The 27,085-nt window shown below is 40.8% G+C and overlaps 1 protein-coding gene across 2 annotated transcripts in view; it reads left to right on the top strand.

Annotated features, from left to right (window-relative positions):
* Positions 1–27,085, top strand: part of RPS6KA2 (ribosomal protein S6 kinase A2) — a 276,138-nt gene that overhangs the window by 114,274 nt on the left and 134,779 nt on the right. Inside the window, exon 1 of one of the 2 annotated variants that reach the window (XM_059467988.1) lies at positions 3,927–4,089. The exons of the other annotated variant lie outside the window; for it this stretch is intronic. Within the exon in view, the coding sequence (XP_059323971.1) occupies positions 3,991–4,089 (99 nt within the window). The 5' untranslated portion in view covers positions 3,927–3,990. Of the gene's footprint in view, positions 1–3,926; positions 4,090–27,085 lie in introns of those variants that run through there. 2 annotated transcript variants of the gene reach the window in all.

Raw genomic sequence — 27,085 nt, 5'->3', positions numbered from 1 at the left:
AAATGGCGCTGCGTAATTCACCTTTTCTGTAGCAGTGTCTCTTGGGCCTCCATTGGGGGAGTCTCATTTTCCTTTTCTCTGCATGTTGTGTTCTGATAATCTTATTTGTTCTGTCTGTGGTGTCTCTGCTTCTGATGCTTCCTTATTTCTCTCTGGATTTTTTTCTGTCTTTCTGATGGACTTACTGAGGAAGGATTGGTAATACTAATTGCATTTGCAAGGAAGATACTATCAATTCATAGTTTTTACTTCTACAGTGATGGCTAAATTTACTCAAGTAGCAGAGTCATTCTGGGTTTGCTCATAAATTGTTATTCACATAAAAAAATAGAAGACCTGATTTCAACATGGGGCCTGATGTTCTGTGTAATACAGTAATACAAAATTTCTCTTGGTTAATTATATCTTCCAGTGGTAGATATCTTGGACTTGCATGTTCTATCATTTAGAAATGGATGACTCATCTGGCATTGGCTACGGGCATCCTTCTCACTGGGGTGCTGTTCAGGCTGTTGTGCTGCCCTCTGTTAATGTTCTAAGCCTGGGTCCTTCAGTCTGTTCTTGCTCCTGGTATGGTCTGTCTGTATGAGGAAAGGATCTTTGGCTTTCATTACATATTAATTGGGAATTCTCCATTTATCTTTTAAAAATCAAACCTTAAGCTATGTAATATTTAATTTTGGTGATTCCTGTTGGAGAGTTTGTCTTGAATCTTGGCTATGAGCTTTTTGGTTTGGGTTTTTTAAGGCCTTTTTCCAGCTGAAGTAAACTTTATTTTGCTATTTACCTCACTGGAAGAGGGGCACCCATGATATTGTATTTATTTATTTTGTTTTACAGCATATATGAGTCTATTTTTAAAAGCATATTTCAGAATACAGATGAGTATTACTGGTTGATGTCAATGTGCCATATGTCCTCTCCACCATTTTTGTTGTTTATTGTTGTCTTAAACAGAGACATTTGGAGATTTTTTTCCTCCATTAAGTTCCTCAGCAGTTAAAATTGCTGAAAGAAGATAAATAATTTAAAAACATGAATTTCTAAGTCCAGTTAATATTTCACGTTGTAGATTGATCTGACAGTAGTGTGTTTATAAATGTTATGTGGAATGTTCCAATTTAATCAAGCTTATTTTTTGCCTTGCACCTTTTAATTAGAACCACTGGGAAAAGTCGTTATTGTCTGACTTACATGAAAGTTTCAAATAATGTTTTTGATGTCTCTTATTTGTTTTTCTGAGAAAAAGTTAAGTTCAATGTCTTGAAGCATGCCTCATGGAACAGTAGTAGAATTTGCTTTTCACATATCTATCCCTATGCTTTAATTTTACATGCATGTCTATTTTGTTTAATTATTGCATTTGTAATTTAATGTAAATTGTGCATCTCAGTTGCTTTTGCTTTTTTGCAAAAGCTGGAATATATTCTGCAATATCTCTGCTGCCCAGTAGAGTGAAGGTGGTTGGTTGTCCTTCAGCATTTAATCCCAAATTACCTGTCTGAAAGCAGAATAAGAAAACAAGAAGAGCATGCCTATTTCCACACCTGTGTCCTGTCAGGGATGTAAGAGAGTTACTTCCTATCCCTGGGCATGGTCCTCAGTGTTATAGTCTAACCTGTAGCATACAAGGCTAGTTTCTGCTCTGATGTGGACAATAACTTGCCAATACATTGTGATGCATTTAAAAAAAATATTTTTGTGGTAAAGAACAAAATTCTGAATGTAGTAAGTGTACCTGATATTTAGGTATTAAGTCATGGCCTGTGTAATTTTACTGGAAGTTTATTACAGTGCAGGCACATTTAATGGTGAATGCAAGTCCCTGTGTGTGAAATCACCACTGATGTAATGAAAAGGGAAGGTTGTGATAAATCCACCAGTGCAATTGTAACAGGCACTCATATACTTCATGTTGCTACACACAGCCTGTATTTTCAAAGCTGGGAAGTTATCACCTCCTCTGCATTAATAAAGATGTCAGTGACCAGAGATGTATCTGGGACAGGAAGGGTTCAGGGACCTCACCCTGGACTGGTTTGTTTGCTCTTTTAGGCTCAAGTGGCTTACACAGGTGGGAATGTGTGAGGCTGCCAAAAGCCAGCACAAAGCCTAGTCCAGCTCGTGCCAGGTCAAGTAATCAGCTGAGTGCCTGAGGCTTTTGTGACACTGCAGATTTTACTGCAGCAAGGCTGTGAGGAGACACAAAACTTGACTAGAGAGGCTGCATCAGCAAGTAATTTTGGCATTGACCAACTAAATTGCCTTTTAGCCTGTTCATTGTTTCTCTGTGTAGGGTTACCTATATATACCTGAGGTTTTCTTCTTGGGCACTTGCTTTTGCTCCAGGGTCTTTAGTTGGGGAAACAAGGGAACTGTAATGGCAAAAGGCTCCTGGGCTTGACATGGGGCAGCACTGGGGCAGCACAGTGAAAGCAACCCCCAGAGGTACTTTTGTTGCAAACCAAGAGACTCGGAGAAGCATTCAGAGGGTGTGCTGGAAGGGATAAGGAAGAAGCAGACTGCCACTGTGAAACAGTCACCCTAGGCTGGGTAACACTGGGGTCCACGCACAGCAGAGTCAGGCTCTATGAGGTTACAGAGCCCAGCACTAATGGCAGCCTTTCCCATCTAGCCTCCTTTTTAATTAAACCATAACTGCCAAAATATTATTTTTCTTTTTTCTTGTTAGTACTTCTTTGGGTGCATATAGACCATTGTGAGTTTGAGGCAGAAGAATAGGACAGGGAACCTCAAAAAAGCAGATATTGACTGGCATTGCTAGCCAAGAAAGTTCACAGCCCAGATATGGAAGTAAAGCAAAACACACCTCTCCTTTAGAGCAGATGGACTTGAGAGGTGTTGTCATTTACCCTCCATGTCTTCTCAGGCTGTAGTGATGTCTGAGGTTATGGGAGAAAGGCATGTCTAGGTGCTCCTTGGTAGCCAGAGAGGAAAGGCTGCCAAGAAAAGAACCTGAAGTGTGTGCAATAGGCAGAGAAAGCTCTTTGGTCTCTGGAACACACTGTGATTCATTATTTTTTGAAGAACAGCTGAAAAATGTGATTTTGTTGCGGGGAGGTGGAGGTGCAGCTGTAAGTCTGCATGCTTGCCGTGCTGCTCAAATTACAGCCCCTAAATAGATGTACATACTCTGCCTCCTAGAAGGGCTGTAGCTCCCTGCTGTAGTACAATAAGAATAGTAATACTTACCATTGAGATTGTGCTTGCTATTTTCAGAGCTGTGCCAGTGTTGGGTATTTCAATGCAAAGCGGGCGGGCGATTGTGAGCAGGATATGGTGAGCTTTTCAGTTTCGGGGGCGGAGGGGGGACAGTGCTGTTTTGCATACTCCCCGGAATAAAAGAAGATTCAAACCTTTCTATTCTGGCACTGGGGGCACGACATCTTTCAGCTTTCTTCCAGGAGCGGCTCTCACAGGGCAGCCGATTTCTTCTCGGATCTGACCACCACAGCCCTCAGTAATTATAGCAGCGTCTGAATTCTGAGCTAAAAACAGAAGTGCAGCATGTGCCCATTCCCCATGTGATTCAGAAAGCAGGAAATTGAAAGAGCCTGACTGAGAGAGGAGAGGGAGCGCAAAGCAATAGACACATGCAGTATTCGTCGGGAACCTGCTCCGCCCGGGACGCAGGAGCTGTCATCCGCCGCCGCCGATTCTGCGTGCAGCCTCCGCCCGGCCCCATTGGGCGCAGCGGCACCGGCGGCGGGCGGGAGCGGCGCGGCCGGACTTGGGCTCGGCGCTCCCACATGTAAACAGAGCGGAGCGGGAGCTGCGTGCTCCGAGGGGCCGGCTCCGGGCTGCCCCGGCTCCGGCGGGGACCGCGCTGTGTCCGGCTCCATGAGCAGAAGCAGGCACTCCGGAGGCTCTGCTGCCTGTGGATATAAACAGCGGGCAATCGGGATGCGCTAGCTTCCCCCGCCGGCGCCGCTGCTCCTTCGCGCTCCGCGCCGCGGCTGGGACAGGGCGATGGACATGAACATGAAGAAGTTCACGGTGCGCCGCTTCTTCTCCGTCTATCTCCGCAAGAAGTCTCGGTCAAAGAGCTCCAGCCTGAGTAGATTTGAGGTAAAATTCGCCCTAACTTTGTTAAATGTAGCAAATGCTGTTAGGTGCAGGTAGCGGAGGTACAGGAGAACGCCTGCATTTACTGATGTGGTAAGTAGTTAAAGGTGCTCTTTCCCTGGAGGTGGTGATACTCGCACCTAATGTTCTTTGTTTCAGTGTAATTCAGTGCTCTTTCTCGGTAGTATTCAATACATTGCATAATATATTTAGTGTGTTGCCAAGAGTCCTTTTATCAGCCTTGCAGGGGAGGAGGAAGCTGGTTCAGGACATCATGAAGTTGTAGGAAATAATGACAGATCCACTTAAATTAGCACAAATGACACCACGGTTTGAAATAGCCTCATATTTTAGTCTTCCCCTGCACACGTACCATTCGTTCTTAGTGCTAGGTTTCCACATAATTAATCAGTTTGCTAGTGCCTTTCATATATATGTGGTATGTGAGACAGGGATTCTCTTGATTATTTCTCTGTAGGTTCTCATGTTTGCACATATTTTTTGCATTTATCTTCTCTCCCATACATCTCTCCTCGTATCATTTCATCTACTCTGTTTTAGGAGAAGTTGTTCTTTGGGAGCTAGGGGGACAATGTCAAACCCTTCAAGATTTAGCAGTGTGGGGAGATGAAGGCAGTTAAAGTAGGAGGTATTAGCAAATTGGAATGTGTGAATGGGTTAAAACCCGGATTTCTGCCTGCCTTCCTCAAACCATTGTTCTTCAGCCCTCTATTTGGAGCTGTGAATAGTCGGCAGGATGCGAGATCAGTTGAATAGATGTCAGTTATATTTATGTTGTTCACTTTACCATTGCAGATGATCTGCAACCTCTGCATTAATATAGAAGTAGATGGGGCCGGATTCCCTTCTGTCTCACGTTTATTTTGTGCTGGTGTACTTCAGCTGACCTCTGAGGAGTTACTCTGATTTGCACTGGTACTCCCAGGAGGAGGATTTGTCTTATGCTGTGTGAATACATTTTGAAACGTTATTCCCTTAGTGTCCTATTTAAAGCACCAGGTAATTGTTTGAACATAAAGTTCTTCATGTGTCATTGCTTAAACAGGGCATGCTGAAAAGCCAAGTCTTTCACCTGTGTGTGTTGTTGGTTGTTATTTTCTTTCCTAACTATTTAAAATCAACTTCCTTGAAAAATGATGTAAATTTTTATTCTCATCATCAAACAGACATGCTATGCATTTAAAGTAAACTAATAACTCCCTCTTGGAACAGTTGCATCCCAGTAGGATTGAGGGGAGAGATGGGGATACTTTTCCTTTCCTGACTGTGTAGTCAGAATCAGAGAGCTTAAGCTGGAATAAATGTTCCTTGCAACACATTGTAAATTCTCTAAGCTCCTGCTCCATCAGAGACAAGTAGACCTGGAGTTACGTGAAGGAGTTCTGACACAAATGAGTGTCTTCACAGGCCACCAGTGGCAGGATGGGATGTTAGGAGGGGAGTTGGTTTGGGAAGAGCAGAGCCCCAGCAAACCTCATGGGGAGAAACAGATTCTGCCATACTAAATGTTTAACTTACTGGATAATCCAGTGTGAATGACCAGTACGACTCAGCACTTAGAAAAAAAAAGTCTTTGCAATCCCGTTGACCACCAGTGCTGGATTTACTAGGCTTTCTCAATAATTATGAAATAGTTTCCCCTTATGTGAGTTGTATTGTAATGATTTTTTTCTGATTTTGAATAATTTGCTTCAAGAAGCAACCTGATACTTACCTGGTCGCATATGTAGCTTCAGAGCACTTCATCCACTTCCCTCCTTTCTTCCCTGGCTCGTCAGTAATGACCAACTTGATGCAAAGTGACTCAGTATTATAATGGCATGGAGAATAGGGGCTGTTCCAGCTATGAAGAAAAAATTATTCATAAAATCTGTTCTGCTATTTAAGTGTGAAAATCATCAGGAATGTTACTTCTTTGGACAGGGGGTGACGGCCAAACATGAACATCAAGTCCCCTCTGTGGTTCTCATCCCTGAGTACTTCTGTGTATAAATTTGTAATTGCAGGCTAACAAGTGCTTATCAGACAAACAGAAAGTGTGAGGAAGCCTGTTAGATGGTTTTTTAGAAGTGAGAATTTTCTTCATCCTAGTAGGTAGATATTTTTAAAGATGCAGTAAAAAGATACAGGGTGTTACATCATAGAATGAGTAAAATTAAAATAAAGAAATTTGGAAAAAACACATGGGGCATTGTTTTGCTTAGTGTGCATTAGCTAATGTACCTGGCAGAAATTGTGTTGCACAATGTCATTAAAACTTGGAAGGGAATTGATTTTACTAGGTTGTGTGGGATTTTTGTTATGTTGTTCTTTTGGCGAGTTGGGAAGGAAGATTGAAGGGTTTAAGATAGGTACTCCTAGGCTCAAGCATTTAATGTGCTTAAAATACCACTATTAGAGTAGATTGAAAAATAATGCTGTATTAGTTATTAATATCATGATTAATTACTTTTTCTACTGTGTATTCTACACCTCAAATTCACTTGTAATGAGAGTGGTAGCTTACAGGGCCAGGATACAGCTGCAGAAAAGGACTTAGGAAATCACAGTTTGTAACCTGACCTTTACTTGATTGTTTCAGATGCCAATGTCATTGCTATACCTGAAACAACAAGATGATCACCTTGTATAAACAGCTGGGTTTCACACTTTGTCCTGCTAAAAGAGGCAGAGTGCACTCTGGTAAATGAGATGGTATTAGGGTTTCATTTCATCTTGCCTAAAATTCACGGCCTTTTTATTATTCTGGAAAAATCTGGCTGAAATTTGAATTTATTTGGCTACATTTTACGGGTTTCAGTTTATATTATTTTTCAGTATGGCCTGCATTGCCCTTCATTTAAAAAGTATCTAGCGATGTAATTTTATTGAATGTGCAGAGCCAAGTTTTGCCCTTCTACATGTGCAGAGTTCTGATTGAAGTCAGCTGAAAATCCAGCAAAGTCAATGGGAACTGCATGTGTGCATCTGAGAAAGGGCTTTGTTTATGGTTCTTGCTGAGTGTTGATGAACATGAATGTGAAACCATCAGGATAAAGTACACACAATGGGGATCTGCTAAAGACTTTGAGACCCAGTGGAATGCATCTTAGGGCAGTGAGCAATATCTCTTCATTTATAAATCAAAATTTAAATATGCCATTGGAATAAACTAGGAAATACCTAAGCTTATAAAGAATTTGGTAATATTTATTCCAATTACGCAGGAGCATCTTTTTTTTTTTTTTTTTCTTTTGAGAAAACAATCAATTAAGACATTGCCTTTTATTCTTTTTGGAGATGCTTCTGGCTTTTGTGTTCCTGGTGTATTTTTAATTCATTATTCTTCCACTTTAATTCTTCTAATTCATTTTTATTCTTACTGGTAATGATGAATCGAAATTATGTTTAATCTATGTATGGGGCTTAGAGCCTAGCAGAGTTCTCGGAAATTAATTCAGAATTAATTTGGAGCCTGGTGTGCCTTGGCATGGCCAGTTTGAGAGGCAGGATCTCCTGTGGATGATTCAAGCTTGGGTCCTCCTTTGGTTCCAGCACTGGCACGTAGGAAATGGAAGTGAGCCTATGCAGGCTTGTAAGTAGTAGTAGTGCAGAAGGATGGCACTGGCTTTGTGATACCTTGTTATGAGAGATTTTTGGTGGCTCTGATTCTGATTTCCTACAAGCTAAAGTTACAGCAGCCTTAGGAAAAAGCCCACAAAATGCTGAGCTAGACTGCTTCTTTTCCACGCTGGGCTGGAGCAACAGCGCTCTGCTTGTGAACGCTTGTGAATTCTTCTGCACCTGTATAAAGAGAAATTCTGTTCCTTATCAGCAGTATGTCCTTTATTCTTTTTTATTCCTTTTATAGTTACTCACTTGGTAGAGGATGTCGAATGTTAGCCAGAATATAGGCAAGTTAAAGAAAGGAGATGGGGATTATCAGCCCAAGAACATCTCTGCAAGGTGTAAGTCCTGAGGCAGCTTTAGTTTTCACTTTTTTTCCTGCTGGTAATGATCATCTTTTTTGATGTGTGTTCTTGTTACAGCAGAAGGCACAGACACTGTTGTAGTGTCTGACTTCCCCAGCTGCAGGCAAGACTTTTACGAGGAAATGCTGCAGTTCTGGAAGTCTCACACAGCTTGCTGGGGGAAGGGAGGCTGGGAGGGTAGAGACAGCAAGAGCAGGAGGAGCGTGTAGTCCCTCAGATAGGTCACTTGAGGAGCCAGGAAATCCATTTCTCAGGCTCATTTTGACAATCTGCTGTGTCATTACAGATGGTTCATACCTTTGTGCTTTGCATTTCCCATTTGAAAAAAGGAAAATTTTGATAAATATTGAAATTTGAAAATTTTGATAAATATTCAAGTCCTTTGTTACTATTCTACCTATTTACCCTGGGTTTGGGGGCAATACCCATATGTGTACCTTTTCTTAATAAAGGAATTGCTTCCAATTCCCTAACTGCTGCTGGCTTTATCCCAAATAAAGTCTTATGTGCCTCAGGCTTGATATGTGCTCCTTCCAACAAGCCTCAAATTAACTGCTGAGGTACAGAAAGGGAAAATTAAGCAGGTAGATGTAGGGATAACTTGTATACAGGAAAATCACAGAAAATTGGGACTGGAAGGCATCTAAAAACCCTTGGTCTGGACTCCTCTTCCTCCTTAGGCAGCATCAGCTATATCTAAACTCTTCTACCAAAGACATTTTTCTAACCTCTTATTGAAATGCCCATAACCTCTGTATGTGATGTATTTTGCATCATTATCCTTAGCATCTAAGGGTTTTCCTAATATCTAACAAGTTTCCTTAAGGCAGTTCAAGCCTGTGTCTTCCTGTTCTCCCCACTGTAACTGTGAAAAGGAGTTTCCTTTTCTTTGCAGCATGATTTTTATGCATTTGGAATCTGTTCGGGTCCCTTTTCTCAGTCTTTTTGGAAGGGTGGGAAAAAATGTATTTTCTCCTTTCTGAAAGTTAGGGATTTCCAGGAACAAGACGCTGGGCCAGTTACAGTGACATTGTGAGGGAGTATCTCTTCCTTTTTTGGATGCTAGTTGTCCCTTGTAAAAATCAATTATATCTCAAAGACCCCTACCCTGCCAAAGACCCATCCAAATTGTCATTTCATGCTCCATTTCCACCATCTCAGTGTCTGCATGATTCCTTGATCTGATGGTATTTGGCATCCAAGCCAACGCTGGCAGAGCTGATCCATGGGCTCTGGTGTCAGATGAATTCTGACATGGATCACACAACTGAACACAGGCTCTGGTCACACAGCCAGGGCACACCAGTGTTTGGGCAGAGAGAGGGGCATGGGATCATCGTATGACAGAAGAGGTCTTATTTCTTCATTTGGTTGTGGGATGAGTCCTGATGCTGTCTGATCCACAGATGGGGCCCACACATGCCTACAGACCAGTGACAGAATGAGCGAACGGGCGAGGGCAGTGCCCTTCCACGCTCTGAGCCAGGTACTGCCCCGGTTCCCTGTGCCTGGAGCATCTGTGTGTGGGTGTGCAGGAGATGAGGAGCTGAACTCAGGGACTGGTTGGAACCTGTGGGCAGCTGAGCACTTATTTGCAGTAATGTGGCTTTATGCAAGTGTAATTTTATTTGAAGTTTTAGCTCATAGCATGATGACCTGTCTGACCCTGTGGCACAAAAAGTCCATTCTCAGAGGGTTTAGCTCTCCTACGTCTATTTTTGTTATTAGTAGCATTTGCTTCATGCATTTTTCTGCTAGTCTCAGGAGCAGACTCCTTTTGTCTGTGCTTTCTGCATTTGTGTCATCACAGGTAACTGGAAGTATTGTTAAAGTAAGATAGAAATCCGAACAAAAGCCCTCCTTGATTTTCCAGTTACTCAAGTATAAATATTTTTCATCTAAATATTTTCTAGTCATTTCCTTTTGTTCACTTAACAAGACCTACTGTCCCAGTTCAGCGAGGATTCCATAAAAGTGTTTGCTGTCAATAATGTCTCCAAGTACTGCAGAGAAGCAGTAGCTGGTTCTGCAGACAGGACACACTCTGTGTGTGTGTGTTACTATCAGCTCTTACATGGAGCTTTCTGTTTTGCTTCCTGGAGAACAAAGTTTCAGAAAATGAAAAAGAGCAATGGGATTACTAAAACTGCCTTGAAAATAGCTTTCTGACTGCGGATGTGTAAGGAAGCAAGGGATCCATCCATTCAAGGTCCTTGCATGACAGCTAGGATTCACATGCAGAGAAGTGCTTCCAAGCAAACAGTTTGGGGTACACATTTCCTCAGTGAGTGCATGGATGGTTATGGAGTGGCCACAGCATGGCTTTGGAAGGCTTGGAAGGGAGCAGTTGTCCTTTGCTGTTCAATCTCTCTCACTACTTTGAAGTGCACTGTATTTGAAATGTATCAGTATTTCAGCAGAGCTGCTTTTACTGTGAGATGTGGGAGAGCTTACAGCTCTCTTCTAGCTGGGAGCCAGGAGTTCAAGGGTACTGGAAATGCAAACCTTTTAGAGCACAGGAGACAAAACCACAAAGTTTCTATTGAAGAGAACCTTTTCCTCAGATTGCAGTGTATTATTAGATATTGTGTAGCAGTGTATAGGCAAGAAGGGAAGATACAGTTTGCCAGTGTGCCTTCAGGTGGTAGGTAATGATATTAATTGGTAAAATGACAGTTGACTCATTACACCTTAGCATGTGAACTCTATATATATAAAGTCCAGATGTAATTCAGGAGTGTCACGCCTCTTTCCTGCCCGGCCAAATCTGATCCTGGGTATGACTGGCAGAAAGCAGTAAATAGTTTTACTTTACAGAATTGTTGTGAGTAAACTGGGGGTGAGCCAAGTGTGTGGGTTTATCTATAACATTCACCTTTCTTTTCTTTTGGTAGAAATTTCTGTTCCTTTTTTCTAGTGAATAACAAAGAAAACCTACGTCACTTCAACTTTGTTTTCTCTACTTTCACATTGCCAGCAACTAGTGAACAGGTTCTGTGACTCTCAAAGATATCTTAGTCTTAAACTTCTGCATCAGCGGACCTCCATGGCAATCTTTAGTGTATTATGCAGTCTCTGTGCCTAGAACATCTCTGGGACAGCAATTAAACATTGTAAATGTGTTAATTGAAAAGCCACCTCTAGGTATCTGAAACCCTGCTGGATCTGCTGCTAGTCTGCACAGTTCCTACTTTATCCCTGTATGGTTATGCATTGCAATTATTACTAAAGGGTAATCTGACAGCAAGCCTTTATGTTAGATTATTTCTGTGATGCAATTCAAAACCAATTCATATCACTAGATTTGAATTTTTTTTAGTGTTTAGTGTGTACAGATGTTAAATAAAACATACTTCAGAAGTTTTTTTTTATAACATTTCATTATGTCATAAAATCTTGAAGCTCTTTTCTGGCAAGTAAAATCACTTATTTTTGTTCCAAAACAAACTCCTTAATATTCAGTTAAATCAACACAATTAGGATAGCTAAACCAAGATGTTTTCAAAATGCAAATGATGTTCATGTGTTGGCATTTTATGGCTGATTTCAAACACATTGCAGTGCCTAAATTTCAAAGAATGGAGAAGATGATGTATCTGTTCTTGATTTCCAGATTCTTGTACCCTTGAGAGTTACCTTCTTTGTATGTGGCAACCAGTGAAATAGGCATAAAAGGAGGGAAAGAAAGTGTGCTAGTTAATCTTAGCTCTTACTTCTGCATTCTGTCAACTTCTCTTCAAAATCTACTTCCAAAGAAGGACCACATGGCTGGGCTTACTCAAGAAATGGGTGAAAAGTGTGTGATATGAGTCCACACAGGAAAGTGCTGTGTGTTGTAAAGGCAAGAAATCCCCCACTGAAGTAGGCATAAATTAATCCCTCTCAGTCTCTCCAGCACTGTGAAGTTGTCCAGGTTTATGATGATAATACTGTTCTATTTTTGTTATTTAATCCTCTTTTGTTCATGGTGAAGTTTTAGCAATTGTAAGGCAAAAAATACATAAAGCTAATAAAGCAGGAGTTGGGTCAAACTAAGCTGAGAGAGATTGAGGGGAGGCTTTGCCTTCTCCGTTAGAAAGTTTTAATGTGCATTATCCTTAGCTTTGGGGCTAAATCAAGCTGTTATGTCAAAAGGATAAGCACTTTGGGGACATTTTCTCTGGTCTGAAAAAAGACAGCTGTGCATACCATGTTAGCTACAAACTGATCCAAGACAAAAATTCACCCATGTTAGCAGAGCTGGAGACAAACCAGTTTCCCAAAATCAGTTGCTGAGATTTTTTTTTTTCCCCCCATGATTTCAAGTCTTTATGCATTTGTGGAATTGAAGAATCTGTACTAAAAACATACTTCAAGTACATCTACCTTTTCTTTTCATAATTTTGCAGAAAAATTAATGTCACAACATAATATACCAAGCAACAATGCTGATAAGGATGGTGGGCCACAGAACTTAGTCTACAAAGTGGAGACAATTTATTCACCTGCTTTCTCCTGTTCCACCAGTACAATTATGGCAGCATCCAGATGTCTTCTTTTCTCTTCCTACAGCTGTTAATGCCATTTGTGCTACACCACCCCTTCTTACACACCAGAGGAACTCCATCTGTATTTGCTTTTCTCTGAAAGACTGTGTGCTGAAAAAAAAGCCTAATAGCATCTTTTGCTTGATGGTATGAAATGAATTTCTGAAAGTCTTCTCTGCAACAGGGATTTTTTTATTCTAGAAAACAAATTTTTCATTTTTCCCAGACAAGAAAACCTATATGGGACATTAGAAGGGATGCCGTTAATGATTCTGAGGATTGTCACTTCCAAAGCACAGACTACCTCTTGTGATTATCTGCCAAAAGATACATGTGTTATCCAACTGCCTTTTTGAAAATCTCTCCCCACATCAGGATAAAGCTTACATACCAATTTACTCTTGGAGATGGGTATTCTGTTGTGAAAGTGTGTAAGTTACCCATAAGAAAAATAATTATGGGAGTGGTGCCAATTGCAATTTTTCCCTTGCTTAGTTTAAAAGCATTTTTTCTCTCTCTAACAGGTTGTAAAAGAAGCCATAAAATTAATTTGAGTAATGTTTGTATTGAAAGAAATGCTATAATAGGTAGACGTTTGTGATGTTATGGGAGGAGTTGTTTCCCTGGAGTTGTAAGGAAAGTTTTAAGGTTTTGACTTAGTGTCATAACATGTGTAAAATGAGTGAATTAAAACTGTAATCTTTTCCAATACAGATGATCTGGGTCATTTTAAAAATATAACTTTTATGAAGAGTCTTATTTATGCAAAACAGATCAGTCCCTCACTTCTGCTCTTGACCACTTTTTCTTCTATTGATCAGTTTAGGGTTTGCTTTGTACCTCCTTTTTTGTGTCCATCTCTTCCTCCTCCTTGTTAAATGCAGGCACAACCATGGTAAATATAACCCATCCCCAAGGAAGTGGGGACTTACAAAACATTTAACAGGCTGTTATGCACCACAGCCAAGAGAACGTTTGCCCCTTTACCCTGGCTTTTAAAATCCTTCTGCTGTGTGAAATTCGTGGGACTGAGAGAGAAATAAGAATGGAGCTCTCTCCATGGAGTACCTCTATGGTCTACAAGCTCTCATTTATCTTTCTGGTCATCAGAGCTGTTGTTGTCTAGGATTTTGTATCATCTCTTCAGGGAGGCACATCAACTCCCTGTTTTTCAGTTACTGAAGAGAAGAAATTAAGTTGTTTTGTCCCCCTGGGATATGATTCTTTACTCTTGTCTGCAGGCTTTTCTTCCCTCTTGTAAATAAAGGTTGAGGATTTGAATGTGCTGTGCTCTGGTGTAGAATCGCACAGCTGGGCTGCGGAAACACTGAGCTCCACGCTCATGGAAACTGTGCCCTTGAGACCAGGCTCTTGCCTCCTGGTGTCTACTGAAACTCACTTTGCCTTCTCAGATATTTCCCTTGTAAGGTAACAGTTCTGCTTTTTCCTTCTCCCTCACCCTATCATTCATCTCATTCAGCTTTTTTGTTTTATGCTTTCGACTCAAACAATGCAATCACGTGTTTTTGCTTTTCTTGTACTGCCTCTGTTTTGGTACTTTCCACCCTCACTTTACTGAGGTAACAACTGGGCAGTCATCAGTAAAAACAAAACTTTGTGTGAGGAAGTGCTGATTCAGAGATGATACCTCTGAGGCTGGGCAGTGGTCAGATGGCTCTGGAGCAAATCCCAGATGCAGCACTTAGTGCGCATCTCAGAAATGTCCCCATCTCATATACTTCAGTCCTTGCCTATTTCTCTTCAAATGTCTCTGCATTCTGGCTTTCTGTAGTTTAAATGCCTTGCGATCATTTCTCCTTCAGGGAGAGCAGCAGAAGAAACTCTTAGGGAGTCCCCTTGACTCACAGCTCCTGTGTGTGTAGCTGAGGGTTTCATGCCTCTGACTCAGCTCTACTCCCAGTTGAGCATGAGCGTCTTTCTGTCTGGGATTTCAGCTTTATATAGTACAATTTTCACAGCACCTCTACTCTGACTTTGAAGCATGGTTACTATGGCATCCTCAATATCTTAGAAAATAGTGAAACAAAGACATCAATGTTAACATTTTGTGTTGCATGACAGCTTTTGTGCCTGTTTTGCCTCTATGTATTTTGCCCTCTGTGTTTTCTTTTTGATGAAAAAACTCACAGTGAAAATGAGATGATGATTTGGTCCCTTCTCATTCTAGATACCATGCAAAGTCTCATGACTCTGAAATCATGCAAAGTCTCATGGTTTCTGCTCAGTCATCATCTATTTCAACTTCCAGAAAGGAGTAAACAACTTGTGTAGTTGTTCATCTTGGGATTTCTGTGACGAAGTTAAAACCAGCCTGCATTAATTTATTCATTTATGATAAAATGATCTTTCATTGAAAGCACCTTACCCTTGCAGTTAAGGGCTACTTCTGTTAAATTTACTGTGCCATAAAGCCTAAACCAATGCAAACCTACATGATTAAAAGGAAAAGCAAATCAAGTTGCTATTTTCCCTCCCTGGAACTGTTCAGAAGATCTGAATCAGAAAAAAACTTGTATTGCTTTTGTTGGGACACTTAACACCATGGTAGGCTGGCGTTGTTGATCGTAGAGCATTCCTTCATCACTTCCAAAATTTGAGATATAGCAGAATGCTTTAACAACCTACTCTAGGTAAACTTCCTTGACTTCTCTGTCTTCCGGCTGGTGGCTTCCAGTTACCAACAAGGACTATAAAAAGGGGAAAAAAACAAAAACCAAGAAAAAACCCCCATGTAGTTTAATGTTTAAGCACATCTTGTATTATTACCAACTTTTGGGCTAGCACAAAATTAGTGTCCTCATAACTGAATGTGTAAAAGAGGGTTGTCCCCTGGCCAAGCCTGTGAACCTAGAAGCCTAAATTTGATAGTGTTGGAGGGCAAAGTGCCCATGGCAATACATCTGGATCTGAAATCACAATATTTTATCCATGTGGCCTCTAAAATATATTGAGACTGTGAAATCAGGAATCTCTCATTTTCTCAGTGTAATTCAAACTCTTGTCTTGGATCTTAGAGAGTGTCTTGTTCTTTCCTCCTAAACTAAAACCTCTTCAAGGCATATTTCCTGAACAAAACCAGCAAAGTGAATCTTGAACTGCTGATGTTCCCAGCTAGTAGTGGATGAACGAGGTATTCTGTTATTCCTGCAGGGGTGCAAACCAAAATGTCAGAGTATTACACTGGTTTTCCTTTACTTTTCTGAAATGGTGGTGTGTCAGTGTTCTGTGTGTCCATCATGTAGTCATCTGTGTGAACACAGGAAATTGACTGAAAAACTGAATTGTTGATTTGGATTAATTTTTAGCCCAGGTTCCTGAAAATACGAGGCTTTATACATGCCCCCACACCCCTTTTTGACCCTTTGCTTTGAAAGCACTGTCAAATTTAATAGAGAAAGGGAGAAAAAATAGTGTTCTTGAAGACATAATGTTCCTGTGAGATTGTTGAAAATAGGGACCTAGAGAAAGGACAACACTGCTACCCCAAAATGAAGGAACAGGGAGTGGGAGCAAATTTCTTTGCCACTAAAGAAACCAAACAGAGGGATGTGGTGGGAGAGAAGGGGACAGCTTGATAAGAAATGGGGATTTCTCACTCCCCTCTTTTCAGAACATTACTAGACTTTGATGCCAGGAAGCAAAGTAGGATTTTTTTCATGAGAAGTGTGTTTGGATTTGTTGCAGAAACAAGTGGGTTCGTCTATTTACCTGTGTAAATATTTGGGCTTTGAAATACTATAGTCCCAGCAATGATGTCATTTATTGTAATAGTGCATCTTTTACTGATGTTTTTCCCTTAGAATGAAGTAAGCAAGCTCTTTTGTTTTAGCTATTCCTGCTTCTAATGTAATGGGTGAGGCAGAAGAAGTCACTAGCAGTGCTATTTTATCAAGGTTACTGAGATGATTTTGCTATACGGGGCAGGTAATGTAGTATAATACTGAGTTTCTTCCCCCTTGGAATCCAGTGATCATCTTTGCGTGGAAATAAATTAAAGATATTTGCTTGAAGTCGCTGAAAATGTGATGTACCAAGCAGGAAAAAGAGGCATTTGACTATAATTTATGTAGTAAAAAACTCACAGAACATTAAAAAAAAAGACTGAGTTATCAGTAGAATTATTTCAAAAATCCTATAGAAGTTAGTAGAAGTATAGGCTGGTAATGAATTAATCAGAAAAAATTATCATAGTATAATAACTTACCGGGTTTTAGAAACCTTGTCACAGAATTATAGTAGAATATCAGTGTTTACTTGAAATATCCTGTCTTGCTAGCTCATTGTTGCTTTGATGACATTAATTATTAATTTCTTTGGATAAATGTGGATATTTAGACTGGCAAGAGAGGCTTTGCAGGTGCAATGATGAGTCCTCAGGCAGGAATATTTGAAGTATGGGAGTCTGGGAAGAACATTGGTGTTTACTGATGCTGTAATTGAAACAGTACATTATAACAATTGCTTTTAAATTCTGTCGTATATAACTAACCACTATCAAATTTCTTGGTTTGGTGTCTCATATTTGCACGCTGGACAGTCAGAAGGGTCAGTCTGCAAAATTTTCTGATTGGTGACACTTGACATGGTGAAGCTGCTAGTTTTTTTAGCCAGGACCTGACTAGAGACCTGTGCCCCACAAACTGGAGTTAAAACTGATCACTTCTGAACAGCCTCCTTACAATTTGCCTCTGAATTGCAAATGAGGCATCAATGCATACAGGAGAGAAGGGGACTTGTGTGGGCACGTATAACAAATGTTTTACACTAACCAGATTATGCACATCTTTTTAACAGACAGTCTGTTGTTGTTTGCCATAAAGGGATGATAAGCAAATAATGTCTAGTGGTCTTTGCTCTTTTTCAGGCCAGTTTCTGAGCAGGATTCAGATGATACAATTTCTAAGGAATGTGTTGTAATTACAGCTGTATTTTGTATGTGTATATATATGAATAATGCATTTAGTGGTGTAAATACATATAGTATGGCAGATTTTCCATGGAAAATACTGCTAAGAGGATTAGAGTTTGATCTCATAATACTGTACACAGCCTCTCATTGACTCAGAGCAGAGGATTGTTTAGTTCTGGTGGTCACCAAACAGATCAGCAGCTCACATTCTTGCTACTGGCATTCTGTTTGAACTGAAATTGCTAAAAAGATAACTTTTTTTTAAAAACTCCTGAAAATCTCTCCCCAAAATGTTATTGTGCAACTTATTTTAATTTTTTTTTTCTGTTTCAGGGTTTAAATTCCTCTAAATATGATTTTTAATGCATAAATGAACAATTTCTGACCTTGTTCCTTCCCTTTTGTTTTCAGGGTTGAGCCATTTTTCTATGTTGTGTCCTGTCCCCACAGGTGTGGATTTTTCCCTTTTGGTCTGAAAGAGGCTCTTCCTGTCCCTGAAAAGTGTTGCTAATGAAATCATCTTTTTCCCAGCTGCTTGAGATGCATCTTCTGTTCCACTGCTGAGGCCCATCCTGTAGACTAAGCCACTTACCTCCCCTTGTTTAAATATCTTATAAACAACCATTCTTGCCACTAACTGAAGCAAACAAGCTCAGCAAATCATTTCATGCTGCAAATGTACTGTCCTTGAAACTTCTGAGTTTTTTCTTCTTTCCTCACTTCCACTCTGCAGCCCTTTCCTTTCTCATAGAATGGCTTGGGTCGGAAGGGTCCTTAACCATCATCTTGTTCCAAGTTCCCTGCCATGGCCAGAACACTTTTCACTAGACCAGATTGCTCAAAGCTGTATCCAGTCTGGTCTTTAACATGTCCAGGGATGGGGCATCCATAACTTCTCTGAGCAGGCTGTTCCAGCCTCAGCACCCTCACAATAAATAATTTGTTCCTAATATCTTACCTAAATCTAGCCTCTTTCAGTTTGAAGTCATTACCCCTTGCTCTATCACCACATATTCTCCCTTCTGGTGTTGTGCCAAAGGCTGAGGATCTCCTTTGGCCAGGAATGTCTGCAGGTCATGGAGGGCGTGACCTCATTTCATCATTCATATTTAAGTCCTAACCACTGAGAGATGTTTTTGCTTTTGCACTGAAATCTTCTAGTACACACTGTGCACCATCTACTAGTGACACACATGGCTTAAATATGAAATCACCAGTTGCCTACCTCTTTGGTTTTTCAAATATCTGTGCTGCTTTACAAAGCCTTCCAGCTTTTCCTTTCGCAGTTCATCACGCTGGGGAAGTGAATGGCTTGCGCCCAAAACTCTCTCTGGGTTGCCAATGCATTTATTAGCATAATGTTAAGGACTATGAGTTTTTGATTCTGTATGATAATCAGAACTATCTGTATGATTATAATGGTAAAACTCCAAAACACAATTCAGACATTCATTTGGTTCAAATAATAGATGTGTGTGTTCTCCACTGGGCTCCATTTCTTACTGATAAATAGCTCTCTCTTACAGACAATACCCACATTATCAAGCTTCCCCAGTGTTAGTACACCAGTGTTTCATTTCACAGCCAGTCCATTCACAAGCTACTTATTTTTCTTAGAAGCTTGAAGATGGGAAACACTCCATCTATTTGTTGTGCAAGTGTCCCTCAGACCAGACAGACACTCCCTGCTCACTGCACTGGAGTTCTTTGCTGTGCCTCCATGGTGAGCTCCTGTGCTCTTACCTGTCCTGATTTCAGTGGCACTGCAGCCACCTTCTAGAGAACCAGGTTTGTGCTTACTATTCAAGCTTTTTATACTCTAAAAGCACTTTGGGTCTGGACCAACCAACACTGACCTCCCCAGCAGTCTTTAAGTACACTTTCCTAGAGCTTACTTCATGTATGCACTCTGGATTAATATTCAGGGGTTCCTGGTAGTTTGAGCAAAGAGACACAAATACTGTAAGGTTTCCAAACTCAGAGTTTTATCTTATGGAGAAAAAAACCCAAAACTGCAGTGTTAGAATAAATTCTGCATGTGTTTGCTTGCCTTTGTTTCTTCCCCTGCCTAGGTATTGTTGCGTTTTGATCAGGGTGCTCTAAGGGGTCTTATGGATTTATATTCAGATCTCTGCATCTGATTAATCTTAAAACGTTTTTTATCCTACCAAGTCCTGCGCAGCTTCCCATCCCAGATACTCCTCTGAAAGTATTTGTGCTCTGACCACATTGTTTCTCTTCCTGACTAGTCACATTCAACAATACCCCTCTCTGGAGGGGTGTATAAACAGGAAAACAACTAAATATAGATCATAGAGAGAGAAGGAAAAGAATGCAACAGTGTGCATAAAGAAAAGGACTGCTTGCACAGATGGTGTAGGGCCTAGAGGAAATGTGGAGGGGTGAGAGAGAGAGGCATGAGAATGAACAGAGATGGGGAAAAAAATTACCAGTGGCATAAACTGTTTATGAGAGAAAGGAGGCAGGCAGAATATATCCCCCTGTTGCCTGGAGCAATCTGTAATGAGCTGGGTTAGCATGATCAGAGAGCAGAGGCCAAGCTAGACTTGAGATCTTGTTTCCTTCATGATTATCTGCTGCCTTGATTAGAAGCTGGTCAGCAGAACAGTCTTGAGTACTGCAGCCACCTCCTTGGGGGCAGCCTGCTTTGATGGAGCAGAAGGCAGGGGAGGTCAGCCTTCCTATGAAACAGAACATAAATATGATCTCATGGAATGGCACACCATGAGAAATTTAGGGAGGTGCTATTTCAGGCAGTTTCCTGCCTTGGTCTATTACATTTTTTAGTTTTATTCTCTTATGTATTAACACAAGTTGCTGACCCAGAGCAGTCTAACAGCCTCTGGTCAACAAGACTGGCTTACGGGAGAAAGAGGAACCTTACATCTCTCCTTCTCCTTCCTGCAGCCCTTACCCTTCCTGCCCAAGCAGCTGAGATGTGACTGTGGCACACTGCTGTGCCCTTACACATATGCAACAGGACCCATCTGTATTCCCAATTTCCACTTCCTCAGCAGGCCTGCATTGCTTTGAGTGCCTCTATAAATTGGGAAGATGAAGTGCTTCTCTGGTAAATTAACCCGTGTGCAGCAGTGGCAGCCGGAGGGAATGGGTGGCCGTGCTTTGCAGACAGTGCCCTGGTGTCTCAGCTCAAACCATGGACAAAGCAGGGCTGACACTGATACCCCGGGCTGTGGACTAGGACAGTGAGGGGCAGATCTCTATCTCTACTGCCTCTGACACGGGAGCAGTAATTTTCTAAGGAGATGGAGGAACACATTTGATTGGGAAGCAGAAACATATTAGATTGCCATTCCTAAATCTGCAAAACCATAATGGTTGGATCCTTGGTTCATTTTTGGAAGGATACAGAGGGATCTGTGTAAATGAAGGCTGGATTTAAAACCTTCTGCTGCTTCTTTCTGTGCACAAATAGCTTCTCTACAAATAATATGTTGTTTGTCTTTCTCTTCCCCAGCATCCTTCCAACAGTTCTGCACAGGCTAGACTGTTAGTTGCTGATGACTTTTTTTTTTAATTGATGGTTATGTGGGGCTTTTTATATTGCCAAGCAATTTTACACTGTTTTGTTTTCTGGTCTGTGTATAAGTCTGCAATTACTCATATTTTTTTTTGTTTAGAAATACATTTGGAAAAAAAATATAATGACAAAAAATAGCCATCTAAAATCCCATTTCAATGTTAAAACCATTCTTCATTCTACCTTTTATTTCTGAAATGAGACACATGTTCATTTGAGGAAATTTGTTCTTGTTTGAGCAAGAATCAGGTAAAAAAAGACCAATGTAGAAAAGCTGTAAGAGGCCTATTTTTCTGGAGATTAAACAAACAACACATTTTATAATGTTTCAAAATGGGGAATAAGTTGTGGGGTTTTTTGGTTTTTGGTTATTTTGTTTGTATTTAACCAACTAATTTAGAAGAATATTATTTGACAGATAACTTATTTTTACAAATCAAATATATGTGTATTAGTATTGTTGGATTTAAAGTACCAGAAAGCTAAGTCTGATATTAATCTGTTTGTGAAAAGATAATGTTTGAAGAGATTACACTGCTAGTATTTTGATGAGAAATATCACTTATTATTGAGAAAGAGCAAGTAACTGTATTGATATTACAGCAGAAAATTATGGGGAGCAAAATCAATGTATACCAGCTGTTCATTTGTCTTCAAAATACTGCAGACTGACTCCATTCTTCATTCTCCTGCATGGTAGAATCCATTGTACAGTTTACCTGCATGGTTTTGGTTTTATTTTGTTTCTTTTTCTGACTGTCAGTAAAGGTATCTTACTGTTTGGAAAGATTAGACTGATTATAGCACAGGACTGAAAGATGACACATCTCACCCCTTCTATCCCCAGTAAGACCAAGGTGGCCCAGCAGTAGAATCAGTGCAGAGAAGGCTCTACAGAGAGTGCTGTACCCATCCAGTGTCCAATAGAAATATCCTGTTGGTCCTTTTTTAGAAATGGAGGTCTGCTGCAGACTTCAAATTGTTCTATGAGTTTTGTTCTTTTTCTTCTAACAAGGAGGTTCTACAAGGAAAAGTTGGATTGTTTTATAACATCTACAGGTATTAACTGGCATTACTTCTCAGGTGGAAACTCTTTAATGGCAATACTTGCCACTTAGGTCTAACCTAATGTTGGTTAGACAAGTAACTGTGAATTAACAATAAGGTAAATGGTTAAGAATCTGTTTTATATATGCCAAATGAAGGCAGTTATTGTTAACAGATATCTGCATTTTTGTTGCTTTACATATTATCTGTTATTCTAAAAGTATGTAATGTATTATGCAGCTTTGAATGTTCTACATTTCTGAGAAATCACAATTCAGACGGACAATTGGGTGATGATGAGTTGATGCCTTCAATTTCTTTATTTAGCGCATACAGAGAGTTGTAGATTCTCCATGGCCCCTGCCTCCTTTCCCCAGTCCTGGCCCGTGCTGCAGTCGCTGGATGTACACAGGTGTGTGCACACAAACTAACACACACATATACACACACACATGTGCCTGTCCTGCCTTGTCCGTGCTCCAGACAGCTCATTTCACAGATTTCAGGCTTGTCCCCACCTCGGGACCACAGCCACCACAGCCTGAGCCCTTTGGTCCATACCTGTACCTTTGGGTGTGTCTGAGAAGAGGCTGTGATGCCTTTCTTTTTGGGATGTTTTGCCACACCAGAAATGCAAGAGGAGCCATGGCCTTTCAGTGCATTTGAGGAACTATTTCTGTAGCTGCTCTGTGTTGGTGCTCACCCACAGGACGTGGCTGTGCCAGATGCTTTGATTGTGAGTTAGAAAATGCCCTGTGGACTTTGTAAATAAGGGGTGCGATGGTAAGGCTGGCAGTGAGGGGCTACAGCAGAAGGGGGGGAAGTTCAGCAAAACTCAGAGCAAAGATGAAGTGCTTCAGAAGGGAGGAAGGCTCCCTCGGAGGAGGAGAGAGGAATATGGCAGAGGGAGGAAAGGAGACACACTGAAATAGAAGACAGAGAAACAAGGGTGTGGAGATGATTGGAGTGAACACTCAACACAAGACTGAGAAGGGTGTCAGAAGCTTGCAGAATGCTGGATGTCTGGAAAAAGCAAAACCCTGTTTTGACTGTTTCAGCAGCTGTTCCTGCCAGCTGGTTTTGTGCTCTGCAAGTCTTGCCCCCCTCCCCCCGTGCCTTCCCCAAAGTGCACTGTGGTGAATCACAGCTGGTAACTCCTCCAGCTGTACATGCAGTTTGAACAGAGGAAAGCTAATATCCTCTGGTGTTTCCACTCTTTGGCTGGAAATCCTGTGAATGATAGACAATCTACAGGCTCCTGGTTTTTCTAGCACAGCAAGGTCCAGCACAGAGCATGCAGATTGTGCCTGCAATATTAAGGAGGAATGCATCAAAAACCTCCCTGGAAAAGGGAAGCAAACCCAACAGAAGGACTGTGTTTGGTCAAAGTTACATCTCTGTACCAGACAACGTTTCTTTTTCATGTTCATGAATAACAAAACTAGGCCAGCAAAAGCTTGGTGTTGCAGATAAGACTTAAATAATAGTGACATAGCCCAGAAAACTCAATTTCCCCTTTTCAGTGACATGTTTTTCAAGTTAGATACTGCTGTTCTGTAACACCTTCAGGAGAGCATCACAGGCAATCTGCCATTTGAAATTTGGTTTAAGGGCTTTGCTGGAGCAATAACCTGTCTTTTACAGCATTCACTGCATGTGCATGGTACTACAGTCACAATGTGGAAAATATCACTATCATCATGTTACTAGATTACTGTCCACCTGTGTTTTTCTAGATTATGTTGTTCTGTAATGCAAAAATGCTAATAATATTTGCAATCTCACTTGCATTATTCTTTTTGCATGGTTCATGTACTTTGCATTCCCCAAAACTTGGATAATGAACCTAAGTTGACAGATCTTGGGTTCAGTTTAGTTTGGTTTGGTTTTCTTCAGAGTCAAAAGCTAATTTTCTGGGGAAAAACTGGGCCCACAGACTGAAGGGCTCATTTCTCAATATGTGGTCCATGCCAGTTTTTAAATAGATGCTGGGCTAATTTCTGTTGAGTATATGAGACTAGAGAGAAAAAATATTTATGTACCTCCACTGCTAGAAAGTGTTAAAGATATGCACACATGCAAAAAAGGTCCCTTATTTAACTGTTCAATAATTATTTCATTTATTAAAATTACCACCAAAACTCTGAAAAGCAATGCTCCTCTTTTCAAAGCCACTTCTACTGACTTTAAAAATCTATTTTGATATAACTGCAATTTATTATATGTTTAAGCAATGCCTTCAACATACAATTTTAAATTCAAGGTGTAAATTTTAACATGCATTTTCAAGACTTAGGCCAAATTTACTTGCTGAGACCAGGCTGCATTTAACATGGGATATAAAAGTAATACTTTAGAGCACAATGAAAGCTGAAGCTTAAGCTCAGCTGTTACAAAATCAGTCTGAGGCCCCGAATGAGGCTTGGACCAATATGATGGCCTTTGAGATCAAGTTTTCATCTGAGGGGAACTTTTGTCCTCCTTTTGTGTAGTATTGCAAACTGTAAAACAGCAGCAGTAAATTACAAATGCACGCTCCCAATCCTGCGTTTCCAGCGGCATGCATGGCAGTAAGCAGCTGATCGCAGATGGGAGTGTGTACCGAGTAATGCTTGCAATTTCAAGTGGGAAGAATGGGTTACTTTCGGTGTGCATGAGGTGTGTGCAGATGATCAGTTTTCTGCTGGTTCGGCAGGTTAGGGTGCAGTTGTTCGCTGTGCTGCCCAGGGAAGGGACTTGGGGATGCTGACCTGTGAGTTCACTGCCAAAGGCAGCATGGGCTGGGCTTTTCTAAACCTTCCCCAGCACTTCAAGCATAATATGGTTCTCCTCCTTTGAGCTCTATGTCTGTAAGATCATGAGGTCTGTAGTGTCGTGTGAACTTAGAATTAATGTGGAGAAACAAGTCAGTAACACACAGCACACTTGTGTAAGCAAACTACTGCCCAGTTCTTAGGCTGTCCTGTGCACTAGTTTTACACCAGTTAATGTAAAAGCCTAATGCATCCTCTTCCTGGTGGTTTTCTCCCTTCATTGTTGACAGGATGTGCTAAAAATAGTCTCTAGTCTATAGATATCTAAACAATGAAACTACAAATACAATTTTGGGAGTGGGGATGTTGCCACTAACTATTTATTTACACTAAGCAGTAGCAGCAGGAGGAAAAACTAGTTTCTGTAGATGTAGCTTAGTAGTAATGTCTCCTGAGGTTAGAATATAATTTCTTCCTCATTTTGTTTTCAGAGAATAGTTGAGATAGGGTAGAAATATACTTTCCCCCTGAGGAGTGGAGCAATTTGTTTTAAATTTCCATGGTGATCTGTACACAGCTCAGAAATTTATCTAGAAGACCTGATGGATAACTCAGCTTCAGCATGCTGAAATTAATGGAGTTTCAAGTTGTGCTTTGGACAACTATGGCTTTTCCAGTTACGGTTCCTGATTAAAAGGCTATAAGTCCTAAGGGGTACGAATAAGTTTACCCTAGAATTAGGTGAGTTGTTCCTGGTTCATATTCTAAAATTAAATAAGGTAGTGATGAATACCTGTGCTCACCTTGAGACAGAGAGCGAGATTCTGCCTTCCTGTACCAGTCTCTGTTGAAGAGGTTTATACTCATTCCACTTGTTATATTCCTACTACTTGCAGTGAGCATGATTAAGGCTTGGAAGCTCTATGCCAGTGCTCCAAAAATGGCTAAAACTGAAGTCTTTGGCCATTTCCCACCACTGCAGGTCACTGCTGTGGTATGTCAAGCCATTATTATTATTCAAGGGTGGGAGGGAACATGGGAATGGAAGCTGTTACCTGCTAACCCTCTGGAGTGATGCTTGGAGTCCAGGCAGAACTGCAGAGTTACAAAGCTGTGGCCATGGGACAAATGCAACCCATATTGAGCAGTTTATGAGAGAGGCAAATTGTTTTTTTCCCCATCATATTATAAAAGTGGATATAATGTATGTTGGAATGTATAATCTGAACTGTATTTATGATGGTGAATGGGAGATGGGAAAAATGTTTTACTAGGAAAAGCAGTCTGTGCTCGTGTAATGCTATTTTTATGCTTATTATTAATGATATTGCCTGTTGAATACTAGGAAAAGAATGCAGATTTTACACCGCTGCATTTGTCATACAAATCACAATCCCTAGGCAAGTCCAGGCAAAGATTGCTAACACTTTTATGAATAATGCAGAACTGTGTCTTATTTGTGTCTGTCTCTCTACAAAAATTTTTACTAGTTCAGGAAAGTGAATGAGCTTCCTCTTAAATAACACTTTTTGACTCTCAGAAGGAAAAGGATTTGTTGGTCTGAACATCCTGTAGCTCTTCTTGCCGCCACCCACTACTTTGTCCAAGGGCTATTTCATTTTATTGTTGGTGGGTTTTTTTTTTTGTTTTGGCCTTTTTTGGTTGGTTTTGATTCTGTTTGGTCGATTTTTCATTGAACCCAGGCTGTCTTTTCTGTTTCGTTTTCTTCTTCTGTTACCTTCTGAATGGTCCCCTGTGCATTCACCACTGCTGATTTCTCTGTATTTCCAGTAGGTCAAAAACATTTTCCCTCTTGTGTGGAGGCACATGGTGTTAAAGCAAGGAGACTTTATGTGGCATGCAAGCTTCTTACTGTCTGTACCCGTGAGTACCAGTGCTAGGCATGAGAGGGAGAAGGATGCCTGAGCATTTGTTTTAGACACACAAGCAGTTGCAAACCAGAAGCCTCCTCTCATCAGTTCTGCTCCCAAATTCATTTATGTCATGAGGCTGAAGAGATGCAGTGTCACCCTGTGCCCCAAAGCCTATCTCTGGCCATGACTGTGCACAGCTTGATGCCATGTCCTGAGACAGAGGCAGGAAATCTCAGGAACCCTCCTTGCCCCAATGCAGTAGGCATACAGGCTGACCTTTAAAATTCTGAGCTTTCTTTTCAGGCAAGATAGTAG

Source organism: Ammospiza nelsoni, chromosome 3, assembly GCF_027579445.1.
Source record: "Ammospiza nelsoni isolate bAmmNel1 chromosome 3, bAmmNel1.pri, whole genome shotgun sequence".
Lineage (NCBI taxonomy): Eukaryota > Metazoa > Chordata > Aves > Passeriformes > Passerellidae > Ammospiza > Ammospiza nelsoni.
The sequence above is the reverse complement of the archived record's forward strand: the minus strand, read 5'-3'. Positions and strand labels throughout refer to the sequence as shown.